This window comes from Gekko japonicus, unplaced genomic scaffold (genome assembly GCF_001447785.1).
Source record: "Gekko japonicus isolate JY-2015 unplaced genomic scaffold, Gekko_japonicus_V1.1 scaffold52, whole genome shotgun sequence".
Lineage (NCBI taxonomy): Eukaryota > Metazoa > Chordata > Lepidosauria > Squamata > Gekkonidae > Gekko > Gekko japonicus.
In genome coordinates, this window is record NW_015168653.1 from 1,144,520 (window position 1) to 1,163,242 (window position 18,723).

The 18,723-nt window shown below is 45.0% G+C and overlaps 1 protein-coding gene across 1 annotated transcript in view; it reads right to left on the reverse strand.

Annotated features, from left to right (window-relative positions):
- CLYBL (citrate lyase beta like) overlaps window positions 1-18,723 on the reverse strand; it is a 163,650-nt gene that overhangs the window by 87,014 nt on the left and 57,913 nt on the right. Inside the window, exon 2 of the mRNA XM_015415095.1 lies at window positions 10,184-10,373. Coding sequence (XP_015270581.1) covers window positions 10,184-10,373 — 190 coding nt within the window. The remainder of the gene's footprint in view (window positions 1-10,183; window positions 10,374-18,723) is intronic.

Consider the following 18,723-nt stretch of genomic DNA (forward strand, 5'->3'; position numbering starts at 1 on the left):
TAAAAAGTAATCTGTTTGTGCATGCCAAAACTTGAAAATATGTGCATTTCCCTGTTCAGACAATATGGGGGCCATCACGGGTAGCACACTCCTCGTAAGTGTAGTTGGATCCCCTCCCGAAAGGTAACATCCGAAGAGGTCTCTAGTCTTTAAGGTACCACAAAACCCCTCTTTTTTTTCTAAACAGGCTAACACGTGCTATCACTTTGGAAATAAGATCATATGCTATCAAAAATGGTCATCAGTACAGGGTTTTTTGACTCTATAGAACTTGCAAAACGAAGACAAGCTGTTTATTTCTTCGAAAATAATGGAAGAGTACAATTAGAACAGTGAACTGAATTGTACTAAAACTATGCACCTCTAATGAGGTAAGAGCTCTTCTCGACAATATTAACCAAAGTTTACAACATTTGAAACTGCATAGCTTGACCTCCCAAGCAAAGGACCAGATTACCACATGCATTTTCCTGTAATGCAGAATGGGCAATACATATGCATGTCTAGGTACACGTCTGAACACAACAGACTAGAGTCACTTCAATTTTTGAGGGAAGCTTGGCATGTGATTTTTACTATATGAAATCTAGTACCAAGCACAGTTTTCCTCTCTGATGGCTCAGAAAAGGAAAACACCAATTTAGCTCAAAGCTCAGGGTTTTACTGTGCTCACCTTCTGCTAAAATGTGATAAGCCCAATTCATTTTAAACAGAAGACGATCATAACGAGGGGGAAAGGAAGAATGTTATTTCTTCCCTCACTTAGGTGCGGTTTTGTTTGATCACCCTCTGACTTTGCTGCTAACTGGTTCGGTTCAAAGCAAGCCGTACGGCACCCGAGAACAAGTCCAATTTGTACAATCATAGCAGGCAGGCAGTGGCCTCGTGTCGGAAAGGTAATTCAGGGGCACGTAGCTCAGCCAGAGAACGCCACTACTATCTGTGAACATTTCAGGAATCAACAGGAGATGAGACCAAGCAAAATCCTGGCCCCAGTAAGATATGTCTAAAAGGAACCCAGTTTTTTTTTTTTCATTTTGAAACATAGAACCGGGCAAGAAGGAAGATGAATGTGATAACGAGCCAAGCCCTCCCTCCCTTGCCCACCAGTCTGAAAGAAAAGAACACCTGCCTGTCCCGGCTAGACACAGTTTTGGGATGCTGCCAGAGGGAGGAGATGAGCAGGCTCAGAAGCAACAATGACTGCTTCCCTCCCCTTCCCCCCCACCCCACCCCACAGGCGCTACATGTTTGTCAGGCTCCTTTAGCTCAAGCTTGTATGAGCTCCAGGCACAAATGTTAGGGACTGGCGTGTGACTTGCTGGAAGCTGGATAAAGAAAGCCCTCCCAGCTCTAACACCACTGAAACAACCGACTCTGAGGGGATTTGCAATTCTACTCATTAACCCATTCCTGGCCCCGTGTGAGGCAGGAACTGCAGAGAGCCCCTAGCTTCTAGCTCAGCCACACCTTGCTCTTCCATCCTGTTTGTGGAAGCCACAACAAGCTCTGCTTACCATAGAGCAAGCCTCTCCTAACAATAAAGGTACCAGCAGAGAAGCACTCACTGGGGACACCACATTTCCCCCGTGTTCAAAATTATTTAGAAGACGCCGCTTTGCGTTCAGTGCACTGCAAGAAGAATGACGTGTGTGAAATGGAACTTTCCTGCCTTTTGGTGCAGCCCAGTGGTCTCCACAGCTCTGCTCCTGAGGGTCAGGAGACCCTCATGAGGAGAACAGGGGCCTGCAGTGGAAGGGAGAGTGAACAAATATGGCTTCCCCTCCACTGACACTTGTCGAAGAGGAAACACACACAATTGATGATTGGGAGCTTTAGAAATATGTCCTGTTAAAGGTAAGGGTAAAGGTTCCCTTGCTCGAAAGCCAGTCGAATCCGACTCTAGGTTGCGGTGCTCATCTCCGTTTCAAAGCTGAAGAGCCACCGCTGTCCTGAGCCTGTCTTCGCGGGGAGGGTGGGATATAAGTCAAACAAACAAACAAACAAATTTTAATAAAGAACTATTGCAGTCAATATTGCACAACTGCTCTGCTTTGCAGTCCTAACCTACTGAGAAGGAGAAGTACCACCATGTTCCTGAACTGAAAAAACTTGTGGGATCCACCGCTGCAGGATATAGTAACGGCCGCTATACTTGGCTCGAAAAGGGAGTTGGACAAACTTATGGAGGATGGGTCCAGCAATGGCTATTAACCATTGTGGCTAAAAGCAACTTCCATTTCAGAGGTTGTGTACCCCATAATACCAATAGCTGGGGGAGTTGGTTTTGGCACCTGAAGCCTTCTGGAGCACCTGGCTGATGGTGGATCTGATCCAGAAGGGCTGTTCTTATGTTCTGGCCAGCCACAGTCCATGTGTTCAGCTTTCTAAATCACAAAGTGATCAGGCCTCTTTCTTGCCATCTTTACGTCAGTCAGTAAAACAGTAAATCACCGTGTACAGTTAAACAATATTTGTTAGTTTTTATATGCTATGCGTAGAATTCAATTATTAACAAGATTACAACGATATCACTACAGTATAAGATATAAAGCTTAGCAGTACACAGGACTATTTTTGGGCAGGAACGCACAGGAACGGAATTCCGGCTGGCTCCTGAGTTGGCCACACCCAGCAGGGACTCATTAGCATAATAGGCCACACCCAACAGCAGAAACTCATTAGGATTGGCTACATTAGGGGTGTGTGGCCTAACATGCAAAGGAGTTCCTGCTACAAAAAAAGCCCTGGTTTTGACAACAAACAAGGTAAACAGAATAAGAAGCAAAAGGTGGGTGTGGCTGGATGACCACACTTTTGGTAACATGGGGGTGCGGCCTAATGGGCTAATGAGCTGTGCTGTCAGGGGTGTGGCCTAATATACTAATGAGTTCCTGCTGTTGGGTGTGGCCTATTATGCTAATGAGTTCCTGCTGGGCTTTTTCTACAAAAAGAGCCCTGGCAGTACATACAAAGTAATACAGTTACTAGTTACAGAAACAATTAAGACAAACGACGGAGTTCTAGTACACTATCTGTTTGCGTGTCCTTCATCAGGTTTGTCATTCTGTTATTGTTTCTTCACAAGCATGAAGTGCTGCAAGCTGCAATGGAGTGTAACATACTTAATAAACTAACCAAAAACATAAAGAATACTCTAATTGTACACGGTGATTTACTGTTTTACTGGCTATTATACACCATGGTCCTGTTGTTGTAATAAATCTTTACGTCAGTAGCAACATGTAAGATGACTCTAACACAGTGTATAGAAATTTAGGCCTTGACAGCTAGCTTGGTGTAGTGGTTGAAGTGCTGGAGTAGGGTTAGGGAGGCCCAAATTCCAATCCCTGCTCTTCCATGAAGTTTGATGGGGGACTTTGGGCCAGTCACACAGACACTTTACCTAACTTACCTCACTAAGATTGCCAGGTCCCTTTGAGACACTGGTGGGGGGATGGGGGAGAATGCTCTGGGAGCCTGACGAGCCAACATCACCGGAAGTGATGCTGCACACCATGCCTATGTCACCAGGAAGTGACGTAGGCACATCAGGGGCAACGCTCCGGTTTTGGGGCAAAACTCTATGGTAAAATCACCCTCAAATCATAGAGTTTAGCCCCAAAACCCAAACATCCCCCCGACGTCACCAACATGCCTAAGTCACTTCCAGGTGACATAGGCACATCGCTCCATGTTACAGTTGGGAGGGGATTTCCTCCTGCTAGTCAGCTGGTCGGCAGTGCACAGGTGCCAACAAAACTGGGGGATCCCCCACCCTCAACTGGGGACTGGCAACCCTATACCTCACAGTGCTGCAGTGAGGGTAAAAATGGAGGGAAGTAGATTAACGTATGCCACCCCGACCTCCCTGGGCAAAAATGTATCAATACATAAATTCAGGTGGGTAGCCATGTTGGTCTGAAGCAGCAGAATACAGTTAAAGTCCAGTGGCACCTTTAAGACCATGGTATAAGCTTTCATGTGCAAGCAAACTTTTTCAGATACAGCGAAACAGAATTTTCTCATCTATTACATATAGGAAGGGGGGGGGTTAGTTGCCAGGAACGAACCCCCCCATCTTCCTATATGTAATGGTTCTGTTTCACTGTATCTGAAGACGTTTGCTTGCATACGAAAGCTTATACCATGAATAAAACTTTGTTGGTTTTAAAGGTGCCACTGGACTCAAACTTTCAATAAAATACATGTCAGTTTTACAAAAAAATTATAATAATGAGACAGCCAAGTATTTTAAAATGCCACCAATTTCATACTTCAAACAGAGCCCCATTGAAAATTAATTGGTCACTACTGAATAGTAATAGAGAGATACCCATCCAACGTGAATTGGCAAAAACTGGGGGATCCCCCACCCTCAACTGGGGACTGGCAACCCTATACCTCACAGTGCTGCAGTGAGGGCAAAAATGGAGGGAAGTAGATTAACGTATGCCACCCTGACCTCCCTGGGCAAAAATGTATCAATACATAAATTCAGGTGGGTAGCCATGTTGGTCTGAAGCAGCAGAATACAGTTAAAGTCCAGTGGCACCTTTAAGACCATGGTATAAGCTTTCATGTGCAAGCAAACTTTTTCAGATACAGCGAAACAGAATTTTCTCATCTATTACATATAGGAAGGGGGGGGGTTAGTTGCCAGGAACGAACCCCCCCATCTTCCTATATGTAATGGTTCTGTTTCACTGTATCTGAAGACGTTTGCTTGCATACGAACACACGGAAGCCTATACCATGAATAAAACTTTGTTGATCTTAAAGGTGCCACTGGACTCAAACTTTCAATAAAATACATGTCAGTTTTACAAAAAAATTATAATAATGACAGCCAAGTATTTTAAAATGCCACCTATTTCATACTTCAAACAGAGCCCCAGTGAAAACTAATTGGTCACTACTGAATAGTAATAGAATGTGAAAACATGAATGGGGGGGGGATCACGTTTTTGCCTAACCCCATTGCTCATATTCTGGTCGTTCCATAAAAACTCACAGATTCTCACATGAAGGAGACCTTGCTGACTAAAACAATCAGGACAGGAGCATCAAGCTTTCTAGGGCTATAAAGGGATTAATAAAGGGGGCGGAAAAAACTGTACAGCCTTTATGAAAATTTAGAGTCATCGGAACTCTTCAAAAGCAAAAAGTCTTGCAGAGTTCATCTGTACAGTTCAGCTCACCTATGCTTTGCCAGAGTGACTCTTGGATTCCCGAAATCTGATTGAAGAAATTTCCCCAAACTGCTGAATCTTGTAATAATGGCAAGGCACCTGGGAAAGTGACATTCCCTTTCCAATTTTCTGTGTCCTTTGAAGGGATGTTACCCCACCACCATGAGCCTGTGAATGCTTAATCATCCCCTGTCTTCTCCTCAGTTAGCTTTTCTCCCTGTAGGTGGAGTACAATTAACCGCTGCACTAATTTATAATAAATACAGCAAAGGCCTTGTAAAATACTCCAGTTATCAGTGTTCCTCGTTGTGAATTGCTCGTTGAAATTCTCACTAGGAGCCCAGAGAAATACCTGATACATTGACAAATCCCAACCACTTAGCTTTGTTATAAACAGATTATCATCACATAATACAGGAGAACCGTTGGTTTTAACTTGAAGTAGCCAGAGATTTAGGAAGCCCACCACAGCTTTTTCTATTGATGCCGAAAAAGCTTTCAATAAGCTAGCCTGTAAGTTTTACATACATCACAACTGTTTTACATGTATCACAACTGATCCATTTTACGATTTCATCTCCTACACACCATGTTCGTTCAACGCCTTTGAATCAGTCACGAGAACAGAAAAGTGGGAGGGCTCTGAGAAACAGCATGGTGTAAAGCTAGAGAAAGGGAACTCTGCTTGACGCGTACTGTTGGTTCTGGGATCAGATCAGGAAATTTCCAGGTGGTAAAACCTGGTGATAAAACCATGGTACATGCTGATGGTTCTGCTCTTAACTGTGGAGATCCCAGTGACATCTCTTCTTACAGGTACTGTTAAGTATGAACACATTAAGAAAGAAAAATATGAACACATTCAGAATGTGGGTGAACTGATTCTCATTGAGGCCACAGGAGAAAGAAGTAATTTTCCCATTTAGCTATTTACAAACAGATAATTAAAGGGCTGTCCTCTGGCAGGGTCTGGCAATCAGAGGAGGAGGAGGAGGAGGAGATTGGATTTATACCCCACCCTTCGCTCGGAGTCTCAGAGCGGCTTACAAACTCCTTTCCCTTCCCCTCCCCACAACAGACACCCTGTGAGGTAGGCGGGGCAGAGAGAGCTCTGACAGAAACTGCTCTTTTAAGGACAGCTCTGACAGAACTATGGCTTGCCCAAGGTCACCCAGCAGCTGCATGTGGAGGAGTGGGGAATCAAACCTGGTTCTCCCAGATTAGAGTCTGCACACTTTACCACTACACCAAACTGGTTACCGTGCACTTAATCACTACACCAAATTATTTCTATTATTAGAATTTGCTTGTATGTAAAGGCGCAAAGGAAGAAATAGCTATATTTCTAAATTTATTATTCTGAACCGCAAATTAGGTGTTCGTCTGATCGTCACATGGGCAAGCAGGTGACCATAGATGAGGAAATAAATCATTGTTCTGAGCAAGAATTGAGGCCACTGTTTTTCACAAGCAAATTTATAGTCCACCTTTCTCATCAGGACTTAAGGAGGATAATACGGTGTAAGTCAAATACAATCAACCGGACAGGACAACCAATAAACAAAGAAATACGGTTAAAAAAAACAACAATAAACTTTGCCCAATCTGGGCAAGTCAAAAAAAAGAAAAAAAGAAATACAGTCTGGATGGCAGAAAGCAGAAAATAAGCAGAAATCTGAAATGAAGTAGAAATAAAGTTTAAGCATCAGCATGACATGTTAAACGAAGGAGAATTACATGATAGGATCCTACTCACAGCAACAGACAGTATGAGCTATACACAGCTTTGTAACCCACAGTCCCTATCCCTTTACCAAAGCATCTTTCTGAACCACATTGTTACTGCACAGCCCGAATAGTTGTATCAAAAAGTCCTCCCGAATAATTCAGTTTTCCACAATTTGCAGAAAGCCAGTTCATGACCTCATTATAAGGTGGGAGGCCACAACAGAGAATGCCCATGTACAAGCACCTGTTAATTCTGCCCATTTGCAGGGTAGCACCTGCGGGAGGTCCTGCTCTGATGAGCAAATCTGTCCTGGCAGGCATGGGGGGTGGAAAGGTGCACGTATGACGGACCAAGGCCATGAAGGGCTTTGTATGTGATAATCAATACCTTGAACCACAGCGCAATAATTGATAAGCAACCGATGGGATGACTCCAGAATGTGAGTAATATGCACATTCTGCCTAGCTCCTGATAATAACTGAGCTGTGGCATTCTGTACCAACTGGGGTCTTTGGGTAGACTTTGAGGCGAGACCTATGTGGAGTGTATTACAGTAGTCTAGTCTTGATGTTACCACGATGTGAATCCAGGTGGCCAGACAGAAGAAGAAAAAGAAGGAGAAAGAGAAGATTGGCTTTATACCCTGCCCTTCACTCGGAGTCTCAGAGCGGATTACAATCACCTTCCCTTCCTCTCCCCACAACAGACACCCTATGAGGTAGGTGGGGCTGAGAGAGCTCTGAGAGAACTGCTCTTGAGAGAACAGCTCTGAGAGAACTGTGACTGACCCAAGGTCACCCAGCTGGCTGCATGTGGAGGAGTGGGGAATCAAACCCGGTTCTTCAGATTAGAGTCCACTGTTCTTCACCACTACACCAAACTGGCGCTCCTAACTACTACACCAAACTGGCCATGTCAAGGTAGGAGGACATCTTCTAGGCTAGACTGAATTGGAAGAAAGCCTTTTCCTGCAGCTGCACTAACTTGTTTCTCCAAAAGCAATGCTGGATCCAGTATAATCCCAAAGCTCACTGCACAAGGAAGGCAACAACCAGGCTGTTAGCTTTGATAGCAAAGATATTCCACCTATCAGTTGATGCATTTGGCGCACTGCTGCTGCTCTCTGCCCACCCTGACCCCACTCAGCTCAACCATGCACACAGTGTTACAGGCGAGGCAGGTACTCCATGTGAATGGCTGACTGCACAGCCATCCAGTATGGCTTGCCCCTCAGAAAATGTTGGAGGATTGCACTAACTGAGTGTTTTTGTGCTTAGGTATTTATGTGGCATGTACCCATGGCATCTCCTGCCAACCTAGCAGTTTGAAAGCAAGAAACTGCAAGTAGATAAATAGGTACCACTTCGGTGGGAAGGTAACAGCGTTCCGTGCGCGTGGGTGTTTAGTCATGCCGGCCACATGATCATGGAAACGTCTTCAGACAGCGCTGGCTCTTCGGCTTTGAAACGGAGATGAGCACCGCTACCCTAGAGTTGGATTCGACTGGCTTTCGAGCAAGGGAACCTTTACCTTTACCCATGGCATATGGCTATTTGATGCTGCCCTGTACTAAATAAAGCATCAGTTAATGTAGAACCAGTTCTGACTAGCAGCAGCTTCCTAAGGTTTCAAGAGGAGACAACTGAGATATCAAGTACTGAATATCTTATCCAAAGGGTATATTCTACTACTGAACTACGTCACCATTCATTGTATGTGACATGTGTATGACCAATTCGCTTCTTCACCATACAAAGAGCTGGCAAGAGAACCGGACTTGGGTTGGAGAAAACAGCCACCACTTCAGGTACAGCACAATTCCTTCTCTGGAATGCAAGAGTCCTGTTCTACAGGTACTGATTTGGTGGCAGTACTCTGGATCCAGACCATGAACTGCAGAAGAGTGGAGGGGTTCACAAAAGGAACTGTATTATTCCCCTGTTAACTCCGCAATAAGGCGTCACATGCGTTAACCCGATGTCTTGCTCATTCTGTATTATGTTCACAGATTCTTTCAATATAAGGGCTAATCTGAAAAGGGTAAAGATTACAAGGAACAGCAGGAAAGGGAGAAGACTAGTGGCAATAATAAGGCTTTGTCCGCACTTTAACATTTTTGTAGGTCACTGGAAAAATCAGCGTACATCAAAGGACACCTGGATTAAGAGAGTTGCCGAGTTCTGCTCCTGTACTGTGACCTCTTGTGAGTGCTTGAAACAGGACAAAACGTAGATTGTGCTAGGACATACATGGTTCTCTGGACATAGTTTCAATGCAGTTGTACTTAGGCAAGATGTAATTTCAGCATGAAAAAGACTGTCAGTCAAACTTACCTCATTCGAACTTATTTCATGGTTACATGCTGTCCTCAGCGAAGTCCCCCAGAAGTTTTGCACCCATAGCCACTTGATGGTTTTATTTATTTATTTATTTATACCCCGCCCTCCCAGCCAAGGGCGGCTCACAACAGCTTGTGGCTGCTGATGCCCAGTCACAACAACTAAATCATCTCATTTACTGAAGCAGAAGGAGCAGTATCCTATCGGTTTATGGCCTGGATCATAATATTGATCAACCTGTATAAAGCACGGAATTGTCTCCAGGTCTTTCCCTCTTTGCTCCTGTACAGTCACATGCATTCTTTAAATTACCAATATTGGATGAATTGCATTGCCTCCTTTTTGCACCTGTATGTCAGCTGTATAGCACCTGGATACCCCAGGCTATCCTGATCTCATCAGATCTTGCAAGCTAAGCAGGGTCCGCTCTGGTTAGTATTTGGAAGGGAGACCGCCAAGGAAAACCAGGGTCAAGACACGGAGGCAGGCAATGGCGAACCACCTCTGAACATCTCTTGCTTTGAAAACTCTACAGGGTCGCTATAAGTCAGCTGTGACTTGAAGGCAAAAAAAAAAGTCAGCAGCTATTGCAGAAACTGATCGTGATTAGCTGGGTTCATGGACAGATGCTCAAAATAGACAAAACACATAAGTAGTAAGCCTCAACTTAAAAATATCAAACTTTTCTTTCCTTTTTACTGTATTGGTTTTTTTAATTGGAGGCAGTGGCAGTGGATGGTACTCTTCATGTGAGAAAGTGTAACTATGCAAATTGGATTCATTCAAATTTGCTTGGACATGTCCAAATAGCTTGCCAAATGATCAGTTCTCTATTCACGACTGTAGAGCAGAATGTGAGCTGAAATGTAACGACAACTGCCAAAGCAAATCACGCCTGACTCTATGAATAATGTACTTCTTACCTTTCTATTTAGAGCAACTCCATCTTCACAGTCCAGCACTGCACAATCCACCTTAAGAGACGGAACTTTTTGTATCTTTCTCTCATCATCAGCAGGCACGTAGAGAACAGCTCTCCTGGGTATATAGCTGCGAGACTGAGTCAACTGAAAACCAAGCTTCAGAACAGCAACGGGCAGAAGAGAATTCCTTCTGTAAAGAGATGAAGCTTTCCATTAGTCTCCCAGCAGCACTACCTTTTAAAAATTCTTCTTTAGAAGCGCCCATGAATTTTTGCTGCTCTTTTATTACTGCCAATAAATGATTATTTCAGTAACATTCACAAGCTGACTTCATCCAAGGAGTCCCAAGTGGCATCTTATCCTCACAACAACCCTGGGAGGTAGGCTGCAAAATCAACCCACAGGGAAAGGGTTAAGAATTTCTTCCCCATGATGCTTATGCTGCGATCAAGTTCACAACCCCCTTTCCCCACCCCACCCCAGAGTTGCATTTCTGTAAAATAGAATCTGTTAGGAGAACAACTGCAAGTACCCCAGGGAACATACTGTTTCCCCACCCCCCCACCCCTGGGGCGGGATTTGAATCTGGCCTTTCCATTTCCCAATTAAATAGGCTACCAATTGTACTGCACTGGGACTAGGGTTGCCAGCCTCCAGGTGGGGCCTGGAGATCCCCTGCTTTTACAACTAATCTCCAGCTGACAGAGATCAACTCCCCTGGAGAAAATGGCTGCTTTGATGGGTGGACTCTGTGGTACCTTGCTGAGGTCCCTCCCCTCTCCAAACCCCGCCTTCACAACACTGTATTATTTTGTTTAAATAAAAGTGGAACATTTCTGGAGAACTCGGCCCTACGGTTTCTCAACAGACATGGGGGTGCTCATTTTACCACACAGTTTACCACACCATATGTGTGCTAAAATTCTCTTTTGCAAGTTGATAGAGATGACCAAAACTAACTGGGGTGAGAAAATTTGTGCCAGGATAGTTGAGTGTCTGTGTGAATTGTGTGTGTGTGTGTTAAAACTGAGCTTTAATATATTTTGTGTGTGCGTGCACGTGTGCATGTGAGTGCTTGCTTGGAAGTCATGGTTGACTTCGGGCAACCCCTACTGGGGGCTTGGACACTTTTCAGAGAGGTGGCTTGATTAGCCTGTCTCTGCGTCCCGGCCCTCGTATTCCTTGGAGGTCGCCCTTCCAAGTACTTGCCAGAGTGGGCCCTGTGTAGGAGACAGGGCTTGCCTGGGCTATCCAGCTCAAGACAGCTTTAAAATATATTCTATGATGGAAACACAGAGAGTGACACACCACTAACAGGGTAATCCTAAACAGCTTTATACCCTTCTAACTCCATTTTATTTATTATTTAGAAAAAGGAGGAGGAGGAGGAGGAGATTGGATTCATACCCCGCCCTTTACTACCTGAAGTAGTCTCAGTTTACAACCTCATTTCCCTTCTCCTTCCCACAACAGACACCCTGTGAAGTAGGTGGGGCTGAGAGAGCTCTTTTGAGAACTGCTCTTTCCAGAACAGCTCTGAGAGAACTGTGACTAACCCAAGGTCATGCCAGCAGCTACATGTGGAGGAGTGGGGAATCAAGCCCGGTTCTCCCAGATTAGAGTCCACACTCCTAACCACTACACCAAACTATCTCTTAATTTACACCCCACTGTTGTCCCCAGTGAGGATCCAAAGAGGCTTACATCGTTCTCCTTTCCTCCATTTTATCCTCACAACTGTTGGAAATATGTGAGTTGCAAGGTCTAAGATTCAGTCATTATAGGGTTAATCTGTTGTTTACCTTGTGTACTATTGTTTAGTCTGACCTGGAAGGAAACCTGGCACAGACTCAATGGAAAGATAGCCCGGGAAAACTGAAGTCTGTTTTGTAACATTGATTGGTTAATACCTTCCTTCTAGGGGTCAAGAAAAAGGAGAATCTTCATTGTTGTGTGACCATGTGGTCTGTCTGTTTGTAGCTGTAAAGATTGAAGATGTAGTTCTAGGTACCTCTTTTATTTTGTATGTTTCCTGTGTACCCTTTTCCTTTAGAAATAAAGATTTTTAAACAGAAAGAATTGCCTCCTCTCCAGTGAAGCAAAGATCCATTGCAAACTCTGAATATTTAAGCATTTTTGCCTGTTTTTCTCAACAACCCTGTGAGGTAGGTTAGGCTGAGTGAGTGACTGGCCCAAGGCCACCCAGTGAGTTTCCCATTGCATGAGCAGAGATTCAAACCTAGCTGTCCCAGATACTAGTCTTAATGGCTACACCACACTGGCTCTCTAATCCATCTGTATTTCTGACCCTAGAAAAGCTTATTCCTGGAGCCACAGGAAGGCTGCAGTGGGGAAAGGGGTAAAATTGTGTCCTTCTGTCCCGTGCATCAGTGGAGTTCTGCTGATGGACAAGGCAGAAGGGAGTGATTTTGCCCTTCTCATCCCCACTGGAGCCTCCCAACCTACTGAGAGGAGGGAAGAGCTGAGACGTTCAAAGACCCTCACACTAACTCCAACCCATTATGCTGGTGGGACTGTCACAGATGCTTATCTAACTAGATTTCTTAATAGAACAAAGTTTGAGTCCAGCGGCACCTTTAAGATCAACGAAGCTTTATTCTGGGTATAAGCTTCCGTGTGCATGCACACTTCTTCAGCTTGTACCCAGAATAAAACTCCGTTGGTCTTCACGGTGCCACTGGACTCAAACTTTGTTCTGCTACTTCAGACCAACACAGTTACCCACCTGAATCTAGATTTCTTAAAGAAATTGGATATTACTTATTACAGGAATGGTGGCTGCTCTTTTGGGTAAAGGCAAAGCTGGAGAGTGTCATTCTGGCCCTGCCTCCGGTACTTTGCATGCAGTTAGACTTTCAGTTCACTGTTGTATGGAACAGGCGACAGCAATCAGGGTGCAAGTCAAATGTCTTGGTCAGGCCCACCACACACCTTCCATCTCTTGTTCACACATACCATAATCTCCTATCACACGTGCTACTTGTAGCACCCATGACCTAGAGCTTGGCCATCCCCTTTGATTTCATAGAAATAACTTCATTAAATTAAAAAACAACAACCCACATTTACTATAAAGCATGGAGCATGGCATGAGAAAGCTTTGTTGTCCCATGGCTAGGAATGTATATCTCCCCCCCTTGACACTGATGTTGTGTATTGCCAGGTCCATTAACAATAAGACCTCGACACTACAAAATTACATTGCAGCACAAGATGTGGACCTGGTGCTTGTGGCCTAGATATGGACAAGGGAAGGTGAAACAGTTGCCTTGAAAGAGCTGTTCCCTACAGGTTTCTCGGCCGCCCATCAGTCCCAAACAGTGGGGTGGGGGTGTTACTCATCCAAGAGGGATTTTCCTTCAAGGTGATCCCCATATTGAAGATTACTGGAATTGACTGTGTAGGCCTGGTCTGGGACTCTGAGGTGAACTTGGCTGTCTGTCTGGTGTACCATCTGCCTAGCGTGCCAGCAAACAGCCTTCCGAGCCTGCTTGAGGCAGTGGCCAGCTGGGCCTCGGAATTCCCAAGGATTGTAGTCATTGGGAACTTAAAAGTCCATGCCAACGTTGCCTCCTCACAGCAGGCTTCAGACCTGGCGTCATCCATGGCTGCACTAGGGCTCACCCAGATTGCTATCAAGGCTCACACAACTAACAGGCCACACACTGGATTTAATCTTCAGCATGGGGTTTGATATGGATCTGATGGCCAAGATGTTGGTGCCATGGTCAGATCATTGTATCCTGAAAGTCCAGCTGGGTGTCTCTGCCCCTCCCCTGTCTAGGCATCGAGCAGATTTATGCTCAGCTGTGGAGAATAATGGACTCAACTGGGTTCCAGAATGCTCTGTGGGAACCAATGCCCTCTGGCGATTCCTTAGATGAGCTGATAGAGGACTGGAATTCCCGTCTCTCTGAAGCCATCAATGAAGTCACCCCCTGACGGCCTCTCCGTGGAACTTAGGGGGATGAAATGGGGACTCAGATGACCAGAGTGAATTTGGCAGTGAGCTCGCAATGAAGCTACAAGAGCATCTTTCAGGTCATTTATGAAATCCTATGAGGTGGCAGGGTTTTTTTTTATGCAGCCTCCATTGTGTCTGCTAGTTCTCACCCAGCTCAATTATTCAGGATAATTAGGTCTCTCAGAGAGGACTCAGAATAGTAGTAATTTGGCTATAAGCTGTGAGGCATTTGTGAGCTTTTATGCAGATAAAGTCTTGTTGCTCTGCCACAACCTCCCAGTTAATACAGTACATGAACTGGAGGCCCTTGGCCGTCTTTGGACTCGGTTTTTGACAACTTCAACCGGCTCTCCGGAGCTGATGTCAACAGGATTCTGGGTGCTGCCTCTTACATCTGTGCCCCCTTGTGGCTGGTGAAAGCCAGCAGCAAGGGACTACGAGGTCCCCTGGAAGATATCATCAATCCGTCCCTGGGTTTGGGGGGTCTTTCCTGCGGGACTGAAGGAGGCATTGATTGTCCCACTCTTAAAAAAAACAACTTTAGATCCTATGGATCTGGCCAATTACCACCCTGTTTCGAATCTGTCATTTCTGGGCAATGCAATTGAGACAGTGGTGGCAGAACAGCTCCAGAAATTCCTGGATGACACATTGGTGTTAGATCCATTCCAATCTGGCTTCTGCCCCAGCCACAGAATGGAGACTGACAATCTCCACAGGCAGCTGGATTGAGGCGGGTCAGCACTGCTGATATTACTCGATCTTACAGCAGTGTTTGACATGACTGACCACAGTCTATTGATCCACTGTCTTGCTGAAGCTGGAGTCCATGGGGTAGTCTTGCAATGGTTTACCTCATTCCTCCACAGTCAGGGGCAGAGGGTGGTGCTGGGAGAGACAGTGTCCTCAAGGTACCCACTAGTATGGGGCACTACAGAGCCAGTTTGGTATAGTGGTTAAGTGCGCGGACTCTAATCTGGGAGAACCGGGTTTGATTCCCTACTCCTCCACTTGCACCTGGCTGGATGACCTTGGGCAAGCCATAGTTCTGATAAGAGCTGTTCTTGAAAAAGAGCAGTTTCTGTCAAGAGCTCTCTCAGCCCCACCTACCTCACAGGGTGTCTGTTGTGGGGAGGGGAAGGGAAAGGAGTTTGTAAGCCGCTCTAAGACACCTTTGGGTAGTGAAGGGCGGGGTATAAATCCAATCTCTTCTTTTTCTTCTCTCCCCAATGTTATTTAACATATATATGCCCAGCGGGTGCGGAGTTTCAGGTCCAACTATTTTTGCTGATGGATGGCTGACCAAAAACCATTCCTGTGAACTTAGCCGAGGGTTTGGAGGCTGTGGTAGGGTGGTAAAAGCAGAGTCAGTTGAAACCGAATCCTGGTAAGATGGAAATTGTTTGGCTGGGTTAGGGGGAGCCATGGCTGGGTTGCCAACTCCCAACTCTTGACAGAGTGCCTCTAATACTGACATCGACTGTCAGGAGTCTGGGCGTGCCTCTGGACACCTCCCTATCAATGGAGGCCCAGGTCATGAAGGTTGCCAGGCTGGCATTTCTCCAGCTGTGCCAAGTCAGGCAACTGGTTCCTTACCTGTCTCACTCTAAACTAGCCATGGTAATCCACGCAATGGTCACCTCCAAGACAGACTCCTATAACTCACCTGGAAGCTCCAACTGATCCAGAATGCAGCTGCACAGGTCCTTATAGGGACCCATCGGATAACACACACTCAACCTGTGCTGCATGAGCTGCACTGGCTTCTGGATCAGGTACAGGGTGCTGTTTTTGACCTTTAAGACCCTTAGCAGTCAGGGACCCACATATTCTTTGGGACCGCCTCTCTCAGTACGCCCCAAAAAGAGTGTCATGCTTGGGAAGTAAAAACCTCCTGGTGGTCCCCAGCCTGAGAGAGATCTGGCTGCCATCTTCCAGAAAACATCCATGCCCTGAGGGATTTGTTACCTTTCTGCAGGGCATGTAAGGCAAAGATGTTCTGCCAGGCATTCGGTTGAGGACAGCGATGGTACATTGTTGGGTATTACAAGTTGAAAACACTCAGTATATCTGGGGTTAAATGTTTGTTTATGTTACTCACAGGAAGTCACATGTTTCTCATGTAACCAATGTTCTTTAGATGTAGAAAGCCCGGGAATTTTCTCCCTGATCTAGGAATTTGATTGGGACTAAAGTGTCAAGGTGTATTACCATTTTATGGCTTCTCTTCCCGTCTTTGTTTGGTGTTCTGAAGAAGAAGAAGAAGAGTAGCCATAATCTCTCTCTTCTAGTTTTGTCTTTGTAGAGTAAGGATGTAGCCAATTATGCTCTGTTGTTATTTTCATCCCAGTTACCCTTCCCATGCTAGAATTTAGTAAAAACTTTATATTTTAATCACACATGGACTCTCAGTCTGAATTATTTTACTCTGGCTCTGCTGGACTATCTTGGCTGCGGTCACATGGAACATTAGCCACGCAAGAGAAACGGAAGACAGGCGGATTTTCCAGGCACGATCTCACCGGCACATCTGGGAAGCGTAGCGCTTCCGTGGCACAACCGAGGCTTCCCACCGAAAACGCGCAGCAAAAAACTAGTACATCGGAGGTACTAGTTTCTGGAAACCGCGGGGTAAGGGCGGGCGTCTGATCGCGTTTCCGGTCGCATCCGGTGCCCGCCCATGTCCCCTTGCAAAAAAGGTGTCCCCCCCCAAGTCTCCGTGGATGCGCACACGCACCCAATGGAGCATGCGCATTTGTCGTGTACACAAAAAAAGAAAACCAGTTTGCCGCACCGCGCGCTACTTCGTTGCGCGCAGGCGTGTCCTGTGATCGGCACCTCTCCCTACCCACGGAACCTCCATGGTACCTCCACAGGACCTCCACAGGAGGTCTGATCGCTTAACCACACGTTAGTTTGCCCCGGGGCAAACAGCCACGCTTCCCCCCTGCAGTTTCCTGCCCGTGTGACCGGAGCCCTTATCTCTGCTAAATACCATTTTTTCAATATCTCACTATCACCCAACATACATACCCTCCATTCTCCTCAAGCCCCCCAGGAGGCTTGTGGAATCTGAAATTTTCTCACCATCTTGGAATGACTTGAATTTTGCTGATATATGCAGTGTATATATTTACTGTAGGTTTTTAACTTTTAGTTATTTTATTGTATGTTCCTTTTTGTTGTAAGTCGCCCTTATCCCTGCTCGCAGGGAAGAGAGGCTTCAAAATTTAATCAAATGAATAAATACATACATACAAACATACATACATACATTCTGAAACAAAATATAGCAAGTCTTTTATAGCCCTCTACACACTTTTTTCCCTTGCTGCTTCGCCATATCTCCAACTTTTTTTAAAAAAAAGGTAAAATCAAAAGTATTTGTCATGATGTTTTGGCCTATTGCTTTTTACATTTTCCTTCCAAAGAGGCAGGGAGGTGTACAGTCCTACAGAGCAAATCACTGGAAATGAGGACATTGTGGACGAAGTCAGAATGCAGAATAATGTGTTCTGAGAAAGCACTAATAATAGTCGAATGCAGCTGGAATGACTATGCTTCCCTGTTGCTCTGTGCAGCCAGTTCTGTATCCAGGAGGCTGAGAGGGTCAATATTAGTTAAGAAACTGGGATTTATGAATTTGGACATTAGTACCACAGTACTAACCACCGTCAGCAAACGAGATAAAAAACTGTGGTTTAAAATCAAGGTTTAGTACTTGCTAACAAACCACAGTTTGTTGGGTAACTTGCATTTATGCACCATGATCATGGTTTGAACGTAGCCTTTGAGTTCATATACTGACAGCATAATGTACATATACAATTTCTTACATGGAAGTTTTGGTCATCATCAAAAAAAAATTCTTAGGTATTTAACTGTGTTTCCATTCACCCCCTCCTTCACAGGTCCTTAATTATTTCAAATATTTATTGATTTAAAAATGTCCTTTCTTTCCTACCAAAGGGCCCTCCGGGATGCCTTGCAGGCATATATGCGTCAACATAAAAACCATACAAAAATAAAACAGAAGCCATCATGAAATTATATAATAATACAGATTAATAGTATACACAAATACGTTTGCCCAGTAATTTCCTCTGAGGAACCAAGGAAGATTTAAATTGTAAGAAATGCCAACAGGTCTTGAGAGTATGCACTGTTAAGTCAGTCCAAGAACTTGGCTATTCAAAGTTACTTTTCAGTCTCTTATTGATACAACTGTAGGACATGTAGATCGTCATACACGAATAATTCTGGTTATCGGTCGAAGGTTTTCGTCATTTTGTTCCGATGGCTTGTTTCTCAAAGAATTAGCACTAATGAATGGCTAAAATAGCTCAGATCATATATGTCTAATTGCAGTCAAGAGCAGCACTTGTCTGCTTGTACATTTCAATTTACCTCTGGGGATAATGTTTGTTAATTGTATTTCTTTATACACTGGTTGAAGGGGGGGGAGGGAGAAGAGAGAGAGAGCGCCTCACTGAAAAAGGGGGCTAAGTGTTCTCTCCTTTCCCTTTGTTCCCCCAAGAAGCTAAAGTCACTTCAA